Here is a 21,785-nt window from a genome sequence, read left to right as displayed (position 1 = left end):
TGCTCAATAATGTGCAACTTTCATGGTCTGATGGCTAACCAGAGCAGAAAATAAAAATGATTATGCGACATAAGCTATCATAACTTAACAGTAATGGCAACATGACACACAAAAAAGACATGACAGCATATGACATCTGCCATGACATGTTTATGGCACGGCTATGTCAATGTGTAGGGTTTAAGTGAAGTGTTACCCTATTAACTGTGTATCACTTTAACCTTATCACTAAAACCTCATGTTTTTCCATAGTGCAATTGGGAAATGGGATTTAGCCCATATCTGATGTAATACCCTTTACCCTAGGTGAGCTTGCTTTCAGAACTCCATAGACAGACTCTTAGCTAATAGCTCAGAATATATACTCGTTTGTGGCTTTTTACACCACAAACAGCTGAGTAAAAACTGACCAAACCATAAAGAAAACAAAACACATTAATTTGATCTGACATGCTCCCTTTCTCTGGTTAATCTCATGAGGTTCAGACACTGAGCTTTCTAACCACAGTTCTTGTGTACACTTAAAAAAAGCTGACCCTTGCCAGCCACCCTAGCCACACACTTCAAGCAATGTCTGACTCAGCAAGACCCCAAAAGAGGAGCAGTGGTCAGCGGACCCTGGCTCAACAATCCGGCTGCTGTGGCTGCAGGACACAGGAACCGCAGCTGTGGAGCATCGCAGGAGGTCAGAGGTTGCTTCATGGGGCGCTTCACGTAAGCAGCCAGGTGGGAAATGAAGAAAAGAGACCCCATTCAGAGCTTTCACTTCTTCCAGTGAACAGGGGGTTGTTTACTGACCTGGGAAGTGTGGGTGGCTGGGCCTTTAGACCCATGAGCTCATCGCTCCCTTTCAGAGAGAACAGGTCAGATAGCAGAGGGACGACTTAAAAAGCATCGCTGGTCCTCAGCGTGGTGATTCTGGAAACAATGAGGCCTGAAGGAATTTGGCAACAAAGCATACGACTATTCTCAATGTATCACAGTGAGCAAAAAGTCAGATTAAAATAATAAATGTCTCCAAACCTGCCAAATTGCGTAACACTTCCTCTTTGGTTGTTACTTCAGCAGTTTGATAGAAACAGTCCCACAGGTTGAAATCATTGCACTGTGGAGTCGCTATGTGTTTTCTTAAAGGGTTTTCCAACACTAAGGTTATATCCAGATGAGAGCGCAGCTGTTGAGTCAATTTGGAATCAAATGCAGAATGCTGAAAGAAGCTCCCTGAAATCTTTAATGTATTCATTTATAATGAAACGTTCATGAAACATACTGACTAAAATACACTGATTAGATGAATACATGCTAAGTCACTAAACACACTGATCCATTATTGACTTCAAGTTGAAATATTCTCATTCTAGTAAGTTCTCTAGTAAGTCACACTATTTTGTCAACACCCCAACCAAACAATTCTGTTAATTCTTTAAAATGATGTGGCAACTGTAACAGACTTAAAAGCAATTTCTTCAAAATATATCTGTCCTGTAGCTCCTTTCTGTGGCCCCCTGGTGGAGGAATGGAAATCAACTTGGATATTTGTAAAAAATATAATCAAATAAAATACTGTCCCCAGATCTGTGTTATCAGATTAACTAAGACACTGTTGTCTCTGTGTGTGAAATGTGCTGTGTTGAGCTGCTAGCGAGCAATGTAGGCGAGGGGAGGGGTGAGAACCCTCTGCTGCAAAAAAACATCACACCTCTCCACAAACGTGGCCCAGATACAACAGACAGCACAACTGCAGCTCATGCAACTCATAGCATACAACAGCCACAATAAAAAATAGCATTTAAACACCATAAAACACTTTAATATGACTTGTTTACTCACTTACAAAGATGAAAAGCTAGTTCACTTCAGATTTTCCAAATCATATATGAGACTTATATATTACCAAGCATAATCTGTCAGGACAACTCATGACAGCATATGACATCTGCTATGATATGTTTACAGCATGGTTATGTCAACGATATGTAGCGGGGTTCAAATAAAGTGCTACCATATTAACTGCATTACTGTAATCTGTTCATCTATAACCAAAACCTTGTGTGGAGAAAGGAATTTAACTCATATCTGAACATCCTACCCAATATACCCTAAATGAGCTTCCTCTCAGAACTTCACAGATGGACAATTAAAAACTCAATTAGCTAATGAGCTAATGTGCTTACACATTTCTTTGAAATACAGTCAAACAATGTTACTGAAAGAAAATAAGGCATAATTCAGCAGAGGGACCTTGGAAAACAGCCGGAAATTACAGTTCATGGCTGCTGTGAAAAGGGGTCATCTTTACTTATCCATGGTAGAACCCGTCATGGGTTCACAGGGCCACCATGCTAGTGTGGAAAGGGAGACTGGAATTCAGTGCCTTGCTCAAGATAAGTGCATTGCTCAAGCTACAGCAACAGTGCTAACAGGACGAATGCCTAAATCTAGCACTCTATAATACTAAGCCAGTATTTCCTTGGTGCTCACTCAAGGCTCAGCGCTGATGCACAAAATCCTTCTATTTTGGTTTTATTAGATCTTAGTGCAGCCTTTGATACCGTTGACCACAAGATTTTACTCCAGCGTCTTCTCAGGCACTGTTTTAGAATGGTTTAAATCATATTTAAGTCATAGGCAGTTCATGGTTTCACTCGGAAATCATTCATCAAAACGATCTGCTGTTTCCTGTGGAGTCCCCCACGGTTCAGTCTTAGGGCCTTTGCTTTTCTCTTTGTACATGCTACCTCTAGGTGATGTTATTAGGAAACATAGTATAAATTTTCATAGCTATGCTGACGACACCCAGTTATACATTACTATTCCTTCTGAAGATCAAGACTCTGTAGACAGACTAACCAGCTGTGTGTCAGATATTTCTCAGTGGATATTGCAAAATTTTCTACAATTAAATCAGGAAAAAACTGAATTACTGATTGTTGGTACAGAAACTCAGAGAAAAATGATTTTTGAGAAACTTGGTTCTTTAGCTTCATCTACCAAACCTGAAGTACGAAACCTGGGTGTGATCTTAGACTCTGAGCTCTGTTTTACCCCACATGTAAACACGGTCACTAAAGGAGCTTTTTATCATTTGAGAAATATCGCTAAAGTTCGGCCTTTTCTATCTCAGAGCGACGCAGAGAAACTTGTTCATGCGTTTGTTAGCAGACTTGACTACTGTAATGCTCTTCTTGCTGGACTTCCTAAGAAAACTACACATCCCTTACAACTCGTACAAAATGCAGCAGCATCCTAACAAAAACAACACAGAGAGATCACATCACTCCCGTTTTGAAAGAGCTGCACTGGCTGCCTGTATCATTCAGGATAGATTTCAAGGTTCTGTTACTAGTCTTTAAAGCTCAAAACAACCTTAAAGCACCACTTACATCACAGAGTGTCTCTCTGTTTATGTAATGTATTATTATTTGACAGATCCATAGAGTTAAATCATATTTAAACATTTCATTGATTTCACAATAAGTATTATATACAGACTAAACATTTAAAACAGCTTGTTGTTCTGTGATGTCACAAAAACATTTGAACATATGCACATTTGCATATAGCAGCTTACTCAGTGTACATCAGCTTAGCTCTGCTCATTCACACTAAAATTGAAAGGAATGTTTCAGCCTGGAGTGACTTTTGAATGAGGCACAACAGAGGGCAGCCAATCAGTACAGAGCTTATTTACATATACAAGTCTTACATGAACAGTTTAATTCCAAGGAATAAAGAGAGGTTTGGAAAACAGTAATGTAAAAATGAATCATGGGCACATAAAACCACACAAACGTCATCAGTGGACCTCAAGGAAAAATATTAAATACAAGAAAAATGTAGGATACGGGAAGAAAAGGCATGAAATAATCCCACTAAAACACAAAAAGAAGCGAAGTATTTCACATGTTAAACATTCATGGAATTTCTAAGGCTCGTGGGAATGAAGCTGACCAGTAAGGTACTCACCTCTGCAATCATGCGATTGGTGTCACCCAGGAAAAGCAAATTCAACGCCTCTTCCTCATTGGCTGACGGTTGCAATGACAGGTTCTTGAGGTGAATGTTCTGGTCAGGATCTTCCATTATGGTCACTTTCCTTATTAATGGAAAACATCAAAATGGAAACAATTAACACAAAGCACAAGATAATCGAGAGAGTCATTCCAGTACAACAGCCAACACCAGGCAAATGAATGCAGTGTAAGTGCTTGCAGGGGACTGGAGGAAAACACACTGAACTAAGCCCACTTATATAAACAGTTCAAGCAAACCACAGCTGTGCATCCCAACACTGTAGGACTAGCAACATGCTACACACATGCTTTATCCATCAAGTGGAGGGGCTTATAATGTGATAATGAACCGGCAAGCTTTTTCAAAACAAACAAATGAATTACTGCCCACGTTCAGTGCCTTTGGGGCTCAGCGATGGCTTGCGCAGATGCTGGAAGCTAGCTTTGAACTTATGGCTTCAATGCAATCCAGCAGCTTCCTGAAGGGAAGGCAGGCTGGCCGCATACCGATCAAAATAAGAGTATGAGGTTGGTTTGTCAATTAATCTTGGGTCTACGGAAAATTGGAATGGAAATGCCTACAGATATAGCTATGAGATAAACATTTCAAAATCTGCTTTTGTCAGTTGGTGTTAAAAAGTCTGACCGTTGCTCAATTTGTGGAAGGGAATTCTGACAGGCTGGGCCCAGCTGAACTGTAATCTAACTGTTGACACCCAGTGTTTTGGATGGCACAACAAGAGCAGTATGAATAAAGAGAGAGAGAGAGAGAGAGAGAGAAAATGGAGAGAGAGAGAGAGAGAGAGGGAGAGAGAGGGAGAGAGAGAGAGAGAGAGAGCCGGAGAGAGAGAGAAGGAGAAAACAGCCTGCTTGTAACAGTAACAGAGGATTTCAAGTACCATAGCTCCTTGAAAGTTTAGCCTGTGTGGTCAGGAGTGGGCATTGTCTATTTTCAGCAGTGTGTAATTAGTGGGACTTGAGGCCTTGAGTTAGATACCCACAGAAAGGAGACAGCAAGACAACAGGAGAGAATTAGAGCAAGAGAAAACAGACGAGAGGACCAACAGCAACACACACAGATCAAACCTCTTAACACAAAAAGCTCCATGTTCATTAAGCAACACTTCAAAGAGAAAATCTAAATGAAGCCCCATAAGAGAACTGAGAAGTAGAATGAGAAAATACCGTGGGATACACAGAGATAGCATGACTCCCAGAGATAGGAATAAAAGGGAAAGGAACGGCAGACGGACGTATTCTGAAGCAGCTCAGATTAAACTGCAGCCCACAGGCACAAGTAAATGAAAATTCCTGACCTGTGGTTGAGACAGATATCATCCACTCCTGTCACCGAAGCTTGTTATTTTACAACCCTGCTTTGGGACGTGGCTTAACTCAAATATTGCCTACTTGTGTCGACAAAGTACTTTTTACCTGGGACACTAATTTGAAACCCACGGGTTTCAAATTATACGCTTTTGTTAACTTTCTAAGTGAAAATATGTGAAAACATCCTCTACAGAGAACAGACTTGATTTTATTTTTTCTTAAAATTTTATTTCTATTTATTTTTTTAAGTTTAACACACTACTTTTGCTTTAACAAAATGTAATTTGACCCTAACTTTTGCTTACAACTGTATATGCAAAAAAAACCAAATCTCTAAATGAATATCTTCATTCAATTCATATAAAAAGTTGGTATCATTGAGAGGAACATTCTTTGTATTATAGGACCTCAACTGCCACAACGGTCAGCAGCCAGCCAAGCCAGGGATATTTGAATGAAATTTGAATAGAAGTATTTGAGAGGGTACAACGACTTTGTGCAGTACTGTTGTACACTGAAACACAGAATGAGATACTGACGGTAAGTCCTCCAGCTTGGATGCTTCATGCCGGGGATCCAAAAGGTCGTATCCCACCTCATTGTAGATCTCCAGGTAAGATATGTGGGTGGTATGCACCGTGCTACTATCCTGTAAATAAGGAAAAAATCAGTTGAACAAGGGATCACAAGCACTAACTATAGAGTGGTATTCCAGCTCAGTAACTCTGACTGCATGTACACTGACAAAAAACAAAAACGATAAGACTGAAAAACACTGAAGAGAAAATCGCAGGTGGCCTCTAACCTGACTGAAATGCTGGTATAAGTAAGACAGAGTTCTGGGGATGATGCCCCGGTCACTGTAGCGCTCGGCACCGCCAGTGATGGTGAAGGTCTTGCCGCTGCCAGTCTGCCCATAGGCAAAGATGGTGCCATTGTAACCTGCCAGCACACTGAACATACATACATACATACAACATGGTTAACACTAAGACTGCACAACATAAACTCAACACATACATACATACAATACCAGGGCTGCACAATATACACTCAACACATACATACAATGTGGTTAACACAAGGGCTGCACAGTATATAATTTGTTCATTATTATCACAACTATTATTACAATACAGATATTAACAATGTTTTTCCTCTGACCAATGATGCAGAATCAAGATACAGTTGTATGTAAAAGTCTCCCCCCAAGATCAAAATACATTTTGTTGATTTTCTAAGTAAAAATTAGAATTAGTTAACACTTCTTATACAGGGAACAAACTTAAACATGGTATTTTCTTCAAATTTTAGTGAACATATTTATTTGCTGATTTTAACATATTGTAAAAAAAAGGAATAAATAAATAAATAAAAAAATATAAATATATAAAAAGTGCCATTAGTTTTGCACTGGCCACACTTTATGTTTTATTTTTTATTTATTTATGTTTTTAATATGTTAAATTGTGTATTTAAATGTGCAGAAGTGTGTTCTCTGTAGATGAAGTGTCCGGGGTGCCCAAACTTATGGAACTTACGTAAATTATTTTGGCCAAAATAACACAAGCCGATCTTCGACCATGTCATGTTACGGTACATGTATTCAATAATGTGCATTTAATATACTACAATTATTTTTGTTCTAATTCTAAAAATTACAGTATCTTTTAAAGGGGGATTCCACCAATTGTTCAAAATTTCTGCATAATTCAGTGGTTGAGATGTAAACAAAGTTATTCAGTGTGGTTTAATGTGAAATGGTTCACTGTAGAGAAACTTACTGACTCTTTCTTTACAGTGGTGGTGATAGGAACCAGGGGTCACAATGTCTACAATGCAAATACAGACATTTTATTTACTATCCAAAACCCCAGTGAACCTACATGTATCTTCTGATTTTTATATGTCATGTTAATAAAGGCAAAATACTGGTGAATCCAGAAAAAGCAGGTTTCCTATGGGGAGTTATTGTGCCTTACAATACCCCACATGGGCATAATAAAGCCAAATGCTTGCCGCAAAACTACTGCATAACAATGTCTCATGTATCTGTTACCATTTCCTGTAAGAACTTTCTGAAAGGTAGCATATGGCATCATTAAACACTTCAGATGTCTGGGTCCTTTCACTCCTGCTGTGAACAATGCTGACTTGGTAAATGTCTCTAGAATGCTGCATTTTTAACATCAAACCACTCTGGACAACTTTGTTTATATCTAAATCATTTGATTATTCAGAAATTTTGAAAAATCAGTGGAAATCCCCCTTTAGCAGCACCAAAGCAGAAGACATGGCCCTAAAAAGTGCACAAAATTGCTGACAGTGTCTGAGATTCTAAGCTTCGGCTCAATTAAACCTGACATTCCAAATCACCCAGGGGAAGGAAAAGCTCCTGAGGCGCTCATGGCCATGGAGACAGACAAACGACTGCAAGCAGAAGCCCTAAACCAGTATGGATCGCACAGAGCACTTTTTGGTTTGGCACTGCAGCAGGCATTCAGGGTGCCACTCAGGAAACCTGAGCTACACTTAACTCGACTGCAAACCATTGAAGATTTGAAGAAATTACAAACAGTTAGAGCCTGTTTTCCTTCGCACCGACCACACCAGATAAGCGGCCGACACCCGAGACCGTTTCACGTGAAGTGAGAAAAAAGCAGACGTGATGCCACTAAAACATCATTTCCTTAGATCTTTCAGCGTAAATGTCTGTAGGAGGGTGTAATGGTTGCAGTGCGGGTAAGAGAATCTGGTTTTGGATATAACTCGGTGGAGGCACTGATGGTGATTATGATGTTACGCAGAGCTCCTGGAGGAGCTACACAGGACAGCTCCACTGCTCTGGGCATTTATCCTGGAACCTCAATTACTGCCAATCACCACAGCACGTCTTGAATGACACAGGGCTAATATGGACAGCATGACATTTGTGAAATAAAGACGTTATTTCAAGGACTTGCCTTATCTAAACAATCACAATCATCATATCCCTCCCTTAAACCACCTTTCTCACTGTGAAACACATTCAGTAAATTACCTGATTTATGAGAGTGTATCTGTTATCCACGCTCCTGAAAATGACGGTTCTTCAGGGGCTCTTTAGTAAAGAAAAAGGTCCTATATAGAACAACGAACACTCAAAGAACGCTTTGCATGATTAAATGGGTCTTTGTATTGTTAAATGGTTCTTCAGATTGATGGAGAACGTGCTGTAAAAGGCTCTATAGAGAACCTTTTTTGAAAAAAAGAGGTCTATATAGCACCAAAAAGGGTTCTTCTACTGTTACTCTACTGTTATGATTACTGTTCTTCTACTACTATGTACCATGTGTACTGATTTAGCCTGTAACAATAGAAGAACCCTTTCTGGTGATATATAGAACCCTTTTCAAAAAGGTTTCATACAAAACCATACACAACACATTCTCTATCAATCTGAAGAATGCTTTCATAATGCAAAGAACCCTTTAATCACGCAAAGGGTTCTTTGTGTTCTTTGAGTGTTTATGGTTATATATAGAACCTTTTTTACTAAAGAACCCTCAAAGAACCATCTTTTTAAGTAACAGCTACTTTGAAGGACGAATTTTGCCTACTTTATACACACTTAAAAAGATGGTTCTTTAGTAAAAAAAAATGTTTCTATATAGAACCATGAACACTCAAAGCACCCTTGGCATGAGGGTCCTTCAGACTGATGAATAATGTGTTGTACATGGTTCTATTTAGAACTTTTTTGAACAGTTATATGTGGCACCAAAAAGGGCTCTTGTATTAGTACAAGCTTGAATCATAACAATAAAAGGTTCTATATAGAACCCTTTTCAAAAAACATCTACAGCACATTCTCCATTAATCTAAAGAACCATTTAATCATGCAAAGGGTTATTTGAGTGTTTATGATTCTATACAGAACCATTTTCTTCACTAAAGAACCCTTGAAGAACCATCTTTTTAAGAGTGATTTACAGCTATTACACTATTTACTTACTTACACAGTTTAACATGTGTACTGATTTAGGCACACGGGTAGCATGATGCTAATAGGTGGGTACAAGCTTCCATTACTTGTTAGCTATATTAGCCTCACAGCTCCAGGGCAAGACTAAAGAAGAAAACTTTGGACACCAAATATTTTATGACTGATCAACTAGAGTTCTGTGCAAAAGTAAGAAAACACCCTACATTTCTTTAACTTTCGGTCAAACAAGTTCCTCATTTTTCAGCGTCAGGAGAAAAGGCAAAAAACATAAAACCCAAAATAACACAGAAGCTGCAACAACTAAACATAATATCAAAATCTATCTTTATTACATTCTTTATTCCAGTCTGCTCTGCAGGGATATTTTTCCACAACTCCAAAGTTCAGTCTTAGAAGTTTGTTGCATTTTCTGCTTTTCATGACCCAAAAAATCCCAAACACATTCGGTGATGCTGAGATCTGGACTCTAGGGTGGTTAGTCCATTGTCCACCAGCAGATTCTTTATTTAATTTGCATTGTTTTTTTTTTTTATTATTTTTGTTAATCTGTTTCCTTTTCTCAGTAAAGTCTTCTGAGTTGTCTTCTCACAGTGGAAGGATGGACAGAAACACCTGTGGATTTTTTCAAATCTGAAGCAGGAATGGAGCTTGATTTTCACCTCTCTCTCAAAAAAGAAAGCTAAAAGTACTGCTCATCTGATGGGGACGTTTTGGTGTCTACCAGGTCCTGCACAGTTGTTAGGAGTCGCATTTCCTGACGGTACTAGTCATCATGAGCTGTGCAATGACATCTGGATTCAGTACAGTTTACTGCAGAATTGCGTGCAACAAAAATCAAAGAATTATTCGATCCCTGAGCAGAAAACGACTGACATATGTGGAACATCTTTCTTCTTCAGCAAAGTCCATTACAGGTGATAAAATACTATGGACATTGAATTGCTACTTACAACTGCTCTGGTGACTCACAGAACCTGTCTACATTTAGCACCAACCACTTATTAGACAAGACTGGAAAAGTCAAGTCTAGGAATGCCCAAAGTGTAGTAAATAGTCCTCATAAACAGCATCCTGGAAGCTTACTGGGAGCTGTTTGACATTAAGGAGTAACTGGTCATCGCCTGACTCATCCACAAATCAGTGAAGCAAGAGGGGGTCTCTGACTAAACAGACTGGTACCATGAGACGTTTAGAAAGGTCCTACTGATGATGCTGTAAGAACACAGATCATATAAAACATCAGTGAAAACCACAAATCATTAGCTAGAGAGAGAGAGAGAGAGAGAGAGAGAGAGAGAGAGAGACAGAAACAGAGACAGGGAGAGAGACAGAGAAAGAGAGATCACGCCATGGTCTTTCTCAGGCTCTCTTACTGCCATATTCACACTGTTATTTCACAAATTTTTCATAGTAAAATACTGTTTTTTTATTATTATTGTGAAATCAACTCATCTTAAGATATTTTCTGTAATAACTCAGCAAATTACTGTGAGGTTGACACTGAGCTAAAAAGGCATAAACATTTTAATAAAAATATGTAATTTTTTCTGATGATTCAGGTTTTGGTGAGACTTTTAAAGTTTTGCACTGACTGTATTTACTTATTTATTTATTTATTTTGATTGGTGTGATATTTATTGCTTTTGGTCATGTTTGCACAACTTATAAGTACAGTGTAAAATCAGACTACTGCTGTCCCGTCGTCCCAGGGACGATGAAACAGCGCACAGGATGATGTTTAAACCATTTTGGGATGCTTCAGGGACGAATAACTTGAATTAACACTTAGTGTCTGTAAAACAGAGATAAAATCATGAACGTGTTTCACGTTTTCATGTTTTCAATTCGCTCTCTACCACTGACATAATGCTAATTTCCATTAGCCCATCAATAGAAATCCCTATGTAATATCAGCATCAAGCTAACGGTTGTGTCTGGTCATGTTTTTAGTATACTCCACCGTAAACATGGACAATTAAGGCTTGTAACAGACATTAAAGTAACTTTTTTACTTTGTATGTTGGAGTTTTACAATCTCTCTATAATCTGGTTAAATACAATAGTATTTATTTACAGACTAGTCGATTGCTTGTTGTGTTCAGTCATTAGCCAAGAATGTCTCACAGTGCCTGAGCATTTAACCCTTTCAGACTCAAACTGCTCCAGAGGACAAAAATATGATCTTGCTCTATTCTTGTTCTAAATCAATTGTTCATAATTGTTTAGAATTATTGTTTACTAGCTATTCCTGGTAAGAGCAGCAACATTCCAGTATTCCAGCATTAACATATAATCATTTAAGATTATTGCAAGAAAACCTGAACACAATATAAATTAATATAAATTTATATGTCTGGTAAAATTATAATAAATGGTAAAATTATTTTAATATGTAAATTTTCAGTAGATTACTGGCTATTGAGCTGTGTTACTTTTACAGTCATTATGTAAAAATACAGACAATACAAAAAATAAAAACAATACAGCTACATCACAGTAATCTTGTGGTCCAGCTGACTGCATATTCGCTATATTACTGTAATTTACTGTTAATATGATACAATAACTTACAGTGAAATTAGCCAGTAGTTTATTGCAATTTTACAGTGATTTTTTACAGTGTAGGGACAAAAATTAGAATGATGAAATCAAAACTGTCATACAGTCATAATTACTGACGTACTGCTGATGCTGATGCTGACGAACCTTCAGAGATCATCACTGACAATAATAAAAATGTGGTGGTATTTTATATGATTTTTTTCCCCTCACTGGTAGGAAATATTTTATTATGATTTGAATTAGATTAAAAAAAGTTCTTGTTGTGTGTACAGTCATGCAGAAAGATAAACACATCCCTTACATTTTCCATGTTTATCTTTTGTTGATATTAAAAAAAACAAAAATATCAGTGCAGATTCAAACATGGCAATACAGAATGTACATAGAATACACATGTAATTTACATGACTAAGTAATTAATCATGTGTTTGTGTCATTACATTTAAAAAAAACAATAAAGTGATGGCAATACGTCTAGACTTCTAATGAGCAAAATCAAACGACTGCCTCTTTGAAAGCTCACAGACCAAAAGCCGAACGACTTACAGAAAGTTTCACACTAAGCATCAAGTCACAAATGGCAGCAGTCAACAAAAGCTCTGTGCAGAGACATTCCTCATAAAGTCTGCACCTCCAAAAGCTCCCTCTTCCTGCTCCTCCCCTCTTAATGGAAATTTCCTTATGGATTTATAAATCCACCACCAGTCTATATAAAACTTCTCTGGTAAGATCGAAGGGCGAGTCACTAAGAAGTCCATGCCACTCTGTCCCTATCCTGAGTCGTCATGGTAATTAAAGGTCTACCAACCCACATGAAGGGTGGGGTTTTAAGCACACTCCAAATTGAGATTATGAGTAATGCAAGAGAGACGTTCTTTTAATATATTCAGAGGACCTGGTTTTATTTCTCGGTGACATGTTTTTCATGGTGCCTTTGGTTGCTGGTGAGGAGGTTTATGATTTCACTGTTAGACGAGCCACTTTTTGATGAGAATGACAAGATACAGCCACGTGGCATCCGATGGAGGAGAGAGTTGATCAAGGCTTTGACCAAGTGTATTCGTAAACTTAAAAGAGGCCATTCGCCAGCACTGTACTAATATTATAGGTTTAAAGGTTTGTAAGTGAAGGAATGCTAAAGGCCTTTCACTGGTAAAACCAATGAACTAAACTGCTCATGATAACCTTCTCACACAATAAATCAAATCATCATCACCAACAAATTGAGTATTTTCCAAAATCCAGCCGCCTCTACGTTCCAAGAATCTAAATATGATGAAACGAGTGAAATTCCAAAGGCTGACTGGTATGGCACTGTATGTAGTGCCAATGCTCCATTCAGTGGTTAGAGGGCAAAGACAGGCCAAGAATCACAGCTTTCCTTCATTACTGTCCATGTACCAGCTCAGCTTTCTGTGTGAGCCATGAAGCCTGTGTGGTCCAAGTCCAGGCCAGACACCATTCACAATTTCCTGCACACTTTACACTTAGATAGCCTGCAACACTCCATTTCAAAAAGGCAGGTCGCAACCTAGTAGGTGAAAAAAGCTTGGCTTGAGCTTAAATGATGAAAAAATGAGCTTGGCTCAGATGGTAAAAGCAGAAAATTAGCCTATATAAAATGACTACATTTCATTTTATCAGAGTAGTGACATGGATAAGTGGGAGAAATGCTAAGAACTGCTCCAAAGGCAGCACTTTACAGCAGACATTACAGCTGCAATTCAACCATAGAGACCTCGCTGTGTCTGACAGCACTCTGCTAAAACTGAACAGCACATTTTTTGTAGGACTTATTTAATGGTTTCAGATTTTAGCAGAAGCAGAGCATTCATTTATATGTGATTGTCACAAAATTCACTGCATTCGGGATAATTTACGACCAACTTGACTGCAAAGTTAAGGCCTATAAGGATTTTTGCTAGGTCTCTCAACACGCCGCTAACTGTTTGGTTAGGTGTACAGTATCAATATCATTTCTTTATGCAGTCTTTAAAAATGGTTTCTCAGGGGTTTTTAGTAAAAGCAATGACTCTATATAGAACCATGGCAACTCGAAGAGCAATTTGAATTAGGCTTGGACAATAATGTAAATCTAGATGAACAATCACAGTCATTAAGCATAATTATTGCAATAAACTAGATAATCATGATCCAAATTCAGTTACAAAGCACCATAATTACCATACAATTACCATCTAGGCTGGCTAATATTACTTAATACTTTATAATGATAACTGTTTTCTGTACAGTTGGCATGTAACACTGTTAACATCCAGCGGTTCTCTGCATTCGTTTGTTGGAAAAAAATTCTGCCAAACTGACACCAATAAATCCGGAGTTGCCTCGTTTCATTTGCACCTATCTCATCACTCTTTGCCAGATTAAAAATCTATGTTAAAATCTTTCAACATGACGTTCAAAGCATATATGCATGTAGGTAGTTAGTTGGTGATGTTCTGTTTGCACAGCTGTATTAAGTGCAATCTTTTCAACTGTACCGATTCTACAAAGGAGGTGGTTAAATAAAGGCAAAGCATTAAAAATTAATGAAAGAATGATAATTTACATAATGCAGGCACCTATTATGGGTAACACTTTATTTGGATGGTCCACTGTAGATGCTTTGTAGATGGTCAGTATATCAATAAGTGACATTCAACTAAATATACATTAAACGCAACTGGACTTGAAGTTGAGTGTGGAAGATTCTATTAAATCTAACCCTAATCCTAAACCTAACACGAACTCTAACCTCAAGGCAAAATCTACACCTACTCCTAAACCTATTCACAACCATAAAGTTTTGATATTCAACTGTGTATCACCAGAAAGTTTGTTAATGATTTAAGTATCTGTAGAGCATCTATAGGTGACCATCCAAATAAAGTGGGGCCAAATTATTTAATATTCAGTAATATCAATTATTGGGACAGGGTTAATTTGGATTCTTAAACTGTTCTTTGAATGGACACATGGAAAAAAGGTATTACTAAAAAAAGAGCTATTGCTACAAGTCATAGAAGTTGTTTTGGTACCCTTTTACAGACTTGTGTATCACCACTGTTGAAACTTATTATTACTTTTTGACACAATTTGAAAACGACACATAACTTTTAAATTGTGTTAAATTTCTTATAGTGAAGTGACTTAAAGAAATGGTCCAAAATTACTTCAATATTTTACAATAACTTCCATTAGAAGTGAACAATGTTTCTCCTTCTCTTGAAAAGTCCATTTTGGAGATGCAAGGTTTTGTCCAGGCAGTGACAGATATACCACAGTACTGCATGCAGTAGTGGTTGCAGGTGACCGTAAAACCTCCGTAAACTGTTTTAAGTAGTTCCAAATGCATATTCAAAGTAAGCCGTGGCAGGAAGGTTCAACTACCCTGATGAAAAGAGATGTTTAACCACCTTGAAAACAACCTGTAGAAGCAAACAGAGGCTAGTCTGTCCTGCTAATGCTGTAGCTATTCACCAAATGGTTCATTTCCTTCCACTGAATGTTATTTAGGATGTTTGCAGTCTTTCCCACAAAGCATAATTTTAGTTAGGCTAGATTACACCACACAATGCCCTTTTCTTCTTATGTCCTTCCACTCCTGCTGGAGCACAGGGTCCACCATCACAGTGAATTGCAGTGCCCCAAAATCATGACCTGCCAAATAGCTAGAGTTGCTGTAATAAACCGTTTCAAATCATGTTCATAAACAATGTCCGAGGAATTGTTTCATATCGTACTAGAGGACATCCAGCTTGAAGGACGTACCTAATTAACCCTGAGCCGTGCCTAATTAACCCTGGTGTGATATGATTCGGTGTGAAATAGAAGTCATTATGCACTGGTCATTATCAGAAAATCATGGTCATTCACCAATCTGAATAAAGCATTCAACCAGGTTTTTCAATATTATACTACAAAAGCTCTGGCAGAGGCAAAAATGTTTTGCATGACTTAGAAATTGTAGAATAAAAACAGAAGGCTGTAATGAAGAATTCAGGTTTGTTGTCTTGGCTTGACTGAACCTGTCTAAGCTATTGCTACTTAGACAAGATGATCTGTGATTGTTTGCTGAAACGGCTACATTGGTCTGTGAATACGATCCAAATCAAAGCGGAAAAGATCTGGTTCTAGTTTACTGTGGTTCACAGGTCAAGGAAAAGATAAAATACATACGGCACATGTTAAAATTAGACTTGACTGTCTGTGTAAATATAGCCAAAGAGCAAGCTATCATACTCACTTATCAGCTACAGGCTTGGCAATTGTCTCAAAGATCTCCTCTTGTTTGGCTGCTTGATCAAAAACCTTTTGAAACCTACAAAGAAAAATAAATCATTAAATAAAACTCAAAAAAATTTATAAAACTCAAAAAATGAATAAAACACAAAAAACAAAAATTAAAAACACAAAAAATTAATAAAACCCAAAGTCAGCTTGAAGTCAACTTGTCATTAAGACTGGGATTTGAGAAAATATTTTCACAGAGAATATGCAAGAGGAATGTTAGAATCAAGTAATTCTGGAAAGTCTACTTCAAAGCAGAATCCAGTCTCGAATGAAATGTGTTTGATTACTCTTTCGAAACACAGCGCTGAAGATAAACGTGTTCTATTCAGAAGCTCTGTATTGTTGCTCCACCCTGTTAAAAAATGTCCCGGGTGACACTATACGGGATAAGAATGGGAATCAACTCTTAATGCCATAAATGTGGGATTTCTTTTCCATGAGCAAAGGAGATTTGGGAAGTCTATTAAAGTCCTGTGGTTGGCACTATCCATTACTGGCGCTTACAACTGTGAATTTTGAATTTGCGCTGGCCACTGGGTAAGCATGAGTGTCCGTGAATAGAGTAAATCAGATGCTGCAGCTCCAGCTTTACAGAGATGTCACTGATAGTTCATGAAACACGATGGCTTAAATGGCAAAGAGTGAAAATGACTTGGCTGTGTTAGTGACCCTAAATTCATAGTGTTAGAGTAATTGTGTGAATTAATAACGACCTGATGTGCATACTTACAGGGACAGTTTGATGAAAAAACAATCAACCAGGAAATGTTTGGTGTCTGAAGTCTGCTTCTCTAGTTTTTGCGCCGAAGCTATGAGGTTAATGCAGCCAACAAGTAATGGATGCTACCACGTCACCAGTTAGCATCGCACGAACTGCATGCCTAAAGCATCACACAATCGCTTAAAACTGTATCGAGTTGCTAAGCAATTTCAAATAGACATCCTTGTGTGTTTTCTGAGACTGCATGGCATACTGCTCTCTATAAAAATAGACAAAAGTATGGACAACACACAGGCTTTAAATTGCCACTACTACTGTTATTGCTATGCAACACACTTTGCTGACTTTAAAGAGCCTATATTCTGCATTTTTGTTGTATGTATGCATATATATATATATATATATATATATATATATATATATAATATATATATATATTTTATTCCCGAGGTCCATATTTGACCAAAAATGGCCATAATTAACATTAACAGACCATTTCCAACTTCTGTTTTCTAAGAATTAAAGAGACTGTCTTCGTTACTGTGCCTGTAATACTGATATTAGATAAACGGGCTCTATTGTGATTGGTTGTCCTGTATTATGGCTTATTCAAAAAGCACTCAGAAGTGAAAAAATCTATATAGCTTCAATATGAATGGGCAGACTGCTGTAGGCTAAACAGATGGATCTACGAAAAAGAGCTGGTTCTTGCGGCATCACAGAAAAAATGAATTCAAAATGGGCTGTTTTTTTGCAGCAGGTTTCCATAGGGGAATGTTTCTGAAACTTTAACAAAGCTCAAGTTTGACTTAAGCAAGGGGAATTTTGTTTTCCCACAATACAGGGCCCTTAAGCCAACTGTATGTCAAACAGTGTCAGGAACAACATAAGCAAGTCTATTTCAGATTATCTAACATCTTTGAGAGCTTTAATGCTGTCTGAGTTTGAACTGACCCACAGCACAAGATTTGAATCCAAACTAGGCCTTTCACAATCATAATTATTTCAGCCGACCACAACTACTTTCGATATTCCTTAGCTTTTACAATCATGTGTTCAAATCACAACAAACAGAATGTGGATTGGATGCATGTTCATACATTCAGATGAGGCAAAAGCATATAAATAAATGAAAGCAAAAAACATTTATTGAGATTCAGCATGGCTCTTACAAAAAACAACAGAAGTTCTAACTTTTGAGTGGTGCTATATCACCTTTAGAGGGGCAGCAGTGAGCAATGTTTGTTTATTTGAGCTCACGTATCAACAGCTAAGAAGCCCAACCCAATTTGACCACTTTAAGCCTGTAGTCTTAAATGCCTTTAATGAAAAAGAAAATAAATAAATTACATTAAATTGTTAATCACAATTATTTACATGGCAAGAAATCCTCAAGTAAAACTTAATGACTGTGACAAGCCAAGCCAACCCAACCCAAACCCAAAGACCACCAACCAGAGACCAAATAAAATCTGCACATTCCTAATGGGGGGCCTGCTAAATTACCTTACTGACAGTGTTAATTTACCTAACGACAATAACAGCCCTGAGTTAATAAAATAAAAAGTAAAATAAAAAATAGCCTAATTTTCAGCTAAATAAAATTACATTTGAAGTTCACTTTAAAATATATATTCAAGAATCAATGCCTTCAAACAACATTCTAATAGATAGCAGTCTGAATAAATTTTAGGCTGCATAGGCTAATGTGTTGTTCTCATGCTGACCTCGAGGACCTAACCGGACCACACTGCCAGAGCGACAGATATTCGAGAAATGATGTCCCCACTAAGAATAGCTGGGTCCTGTCAGGTTCTGACAAATATTTCAAGCTCTAGTCAACTCTGCTCAATTTAAACTTCTATTATATGTAGCTACATTAGCCTCACAGCTATAGTCTTAGCTGATGGCTACTTTTGCGGTAAAGGGAAAACTGTGTAATTTTGAGTTAAAGTTTTCAACAAATTATTCATGTACAGTACAGTCTAATGTTTGAGTGGTGAGATGCAGACTAGTGCATGTTAACATTTGCATTTATTATTTTCACCTGAATCTGTAGCTCTCCCTCTTGTTATTGATGAAGCCATCTGCTAGATCTCTTGGAACCACAAACTCCAATCTGCCTCCGCTCTGCTCCTCATTATCCACAGAGTACACCTGGAAAAAGCAAGAGAAAAAAAGCCTCCTCATTCGAGAGCACAACTTACGGAGCAGTGGCCTCTGAGGATCCCATTCACCAGACACTTTTGCAGGAAACCTGCCAAAACACCTGACTCAGCTCACGACTTGCTTAATAAACACCTGGTGAGTTTACTCAGATGTGACAGGGCGGGGAAAACAGGAGATCCCACATCAGCTGTAAATGAACAATCAAATGTGTCTACACATGGCCTAGCTCATCTGGTATGTAGGCTATGTAGACTGAACATTCATGAAGAGCTCCAAAGCTCTTAACTGCTGTTCTTGCTGCTTGTATAATGAATGCACTCCTTGATAAGTAGCATTCTTCTTGACAATGAGACACATTTTTGACCTGTTACATGCACTGAAAGCTTGAATACCATTCAAAGCTTTGAGTACACAGGTGTAACGTGACAAGTCTTAAAGAAAGCAAGTCTTTAATATCTGTTTGACAACACTCAGCTACTGCATTGCCCAAATGTTCAGTCCATCCATGTCTATATCCCACCATTGTCCATGTATCACCCCATTAGTGTGATGACTTACTTGCTTATAGTGCAGTAAATAAGTATTTGCCCCAGTCTGATTTCTTCCATTTTTACATATTTGTCAAACTATTTTTAACATTTTAACATAAGACAAAGATCAATAAACCAAATTTAGTTAATAATTGGAATTAATTAAACTTGACACATCTAGCCTTTACTGCCAGCCCTGGTGAATCTAAATATCCTTAAACAGAGTCCTTCCAGTAATGTGAATTGGGCTAAAAGGTCCCAACAAGCAGCACAGAAATTTCCGGGAAGAGATGAGAAAGATAGTTATTTGAGATACATCAGTCTGGAAAGGGTTACAAAGCCATTTCTAAGGCTTTGGGACTCCAGCGAACCACAGCGAGAGCCATCATCTGCAAATGGAGAAAAACGGGAACAGTGAGGAATCTTCCCAGAAGTGCCCGGCCTACCAAAATTCCTCTAAGAGCACAGCGACGGCGCATCCAGAAAGTCACAAAAGAACCAAGACGACATCTAAGGAACCGCAGGCCACACTTCCCCTCAGATAAGGTCAGCATTCATCATTCCATCATCATTAAAAACAAAAAGCACCTTGATAACAGCCAAGCCTTTTGGAATAATATTTTGTGGAACTTTTTGGAAGACACACCTCCCGTTATACTTACCTATCGTGGGTATCGCCAGTACTTAAAAACATTCCAACCGCATGTTTGATTACAAAGAGCTCATACTTAGTCCTGTTTAAGTGGATTTAGTGCAGCCCAATTTGCTAAATGCTGGTTTTATAAAGTATTTTTAATGTGGAACTACATTGTCTGTTCCAGTTTATCAGATGTCAGAAAAAATAAACATTGGGACATTATGACATGTTTGCCATATTGCACATCTCAAGTCAGACGCATGGTTTCAAAACTCTCAAACTGGCAGGGGTGGACAAAGTGCAATACTTCTGTACTTAAGTAAAAGTGGCCTAGATGTACTCTTGGTAAAATACCACTTGAGTAAAAGTACAAGTATTCTATCAAGCTTTCCACGTCTGCAACCACACAGGTCACTTGTCCAACAGAATAATATTATAAAAGATCTATAATACCTCAGTGTACTTTTATGTTGGACACATACACTTAAGAAAGTACTTTTATTCAAGTAGAAATGCAGATAAAGTACTTGTACTTTTAATCACATAGTATTTTACCAAGTGTACCTCTAATTTTCCCTCAAGTGCAGAAGCATTGCTATTCACCCACCCACAGTGCATGGTAATAGATGGGCTACAGCCTCTAACAACACCTGCAATATGGGAATATTTTATATTGTTATTAGTGCATTTATTATGGAAGTCTGTTTCCAGCACTGATAGTTGTGACTCAGTATCTCATAATAATTACTTACTACCTCATAATGATGACAAAGGTTTCTCATAATAGAAGGAAGGTGCTGTCATAATTATTAGAAGGTGAGTCATAATAATGGAAAACTTTTTCATTAGTATGATTTACTAAAGGGCTATAACTACATTTTTCTATATTGGCTTCCACAATTTACTGAGCTTAACCTGCTGTAATACCTGTGTGAATGAATGATGAATATGAATATTGTGCTGTTTGCTGGCTAATCTGACCTGCAGGTACATTCAGGACACACTTAACTAGTAAAACTAGTTATAAACTAGCTATGTCGATAATGTAATGAGTGTAGGATAACTTGCTAAACTGTTTTAGACAGTGACGGACTGCACTGACCTGAGGACTGCCCCACATTAACTGAGAAAACCTGCACAGCACTGGCTCCAGGTGAACTGCACTCAGCAGCACTGAAGCCCAAAGCACTCACCGCCGGCGGTTTCTCCGTCGGTTTAACGCGGGCGAAGATCTGAATGGTCTGCTTTACCATCTTCACTCGCGGCCGAAGCGGCGCTTTTGTGAGAAATAAGTTAGTTTATAGTCTCTCTATAGTATCCAGTGTCCTCCATACTCCCTCCAGACTCCCTCCGTTTGTGGCGGTTGCTAGGCGAGGAGGCGTGGCTTGAGCAACGTGGTGAAAACGTGAAATGTGATTGGCTACAAGAAGTCTGCGTCACTCTCTGAAGCCTACTGAGCTATGTAGTCTTGTGTTCATACGCATCTAAAATAGCAGCACTGGGAAAATATCTAGAAGAAAAAATACATTTAAATTCCTAAATTTTA

At 38.1% G+C, this 21,785-nt stretch overlaps 1 protein-coding gene across 1 annotated transcript in view; it reads right to left on the bottom strand.

Annotated features, from left to right (window-relative positions):
* kif6 (kinesin family member 6) overlaps nt 1-21,576 on the bottom strand; it is a 100,816-nt gene extending 79,240 nt beyond the window's left edge. The window contains exons 1-6 of the mRNA XM_036593817.1: nt 21,433-21,576; nt 18,951-19,060; nt 16,136-16,210; nt 6,148-6,295; nt 5,882-5,991; nt 3,967-4,096 (exon numbers count right to left, since the gene is read on the bottom strand). Of these exons, the coding sequence (XP_036449710.1) occupies nt 3,967-4,096; nt 5,882-5,991; nt 6,148-6,295; nt 16,136-16,210; nt 18,951-19,060; nt 21,433-21,492 (633 nt within the window). The 5' untranslated portion in view covers nt 21,493-21,576. The remainder of the gene's footprint in view (nt 1-3,966; nt 4,097-5,881; nt 5,992-6,147; nt 6,296-16,135; nt 16,211-18,950; nt 19,061-21,432) is intronic.
* Nucleotides 21,577-21,785: the final 209 nt, after the last annotated feature.

This window comes from Colossoma macropomum, unplaced genomic scaffold (assembly GCF_904425465.1).
Source record: "Colossoma macropomum unplaced genomic scaffold, Colossoma_macropomum, whole genome shotgun sequence".
In the NCBI taxonomy this organism is placed as follows: domain Eukaryota; kingdom Metazoa; phylum Chordata; class Actinopteri; order Characiformes; family Serrasalmidae; genus Colossoma; species Colossoma macropomum.
The sequence above is the reverse complement of the archived record's forward strand: the minus strand, read 5'-3'. Positions and strand labels throughout refer to the sequence as shown.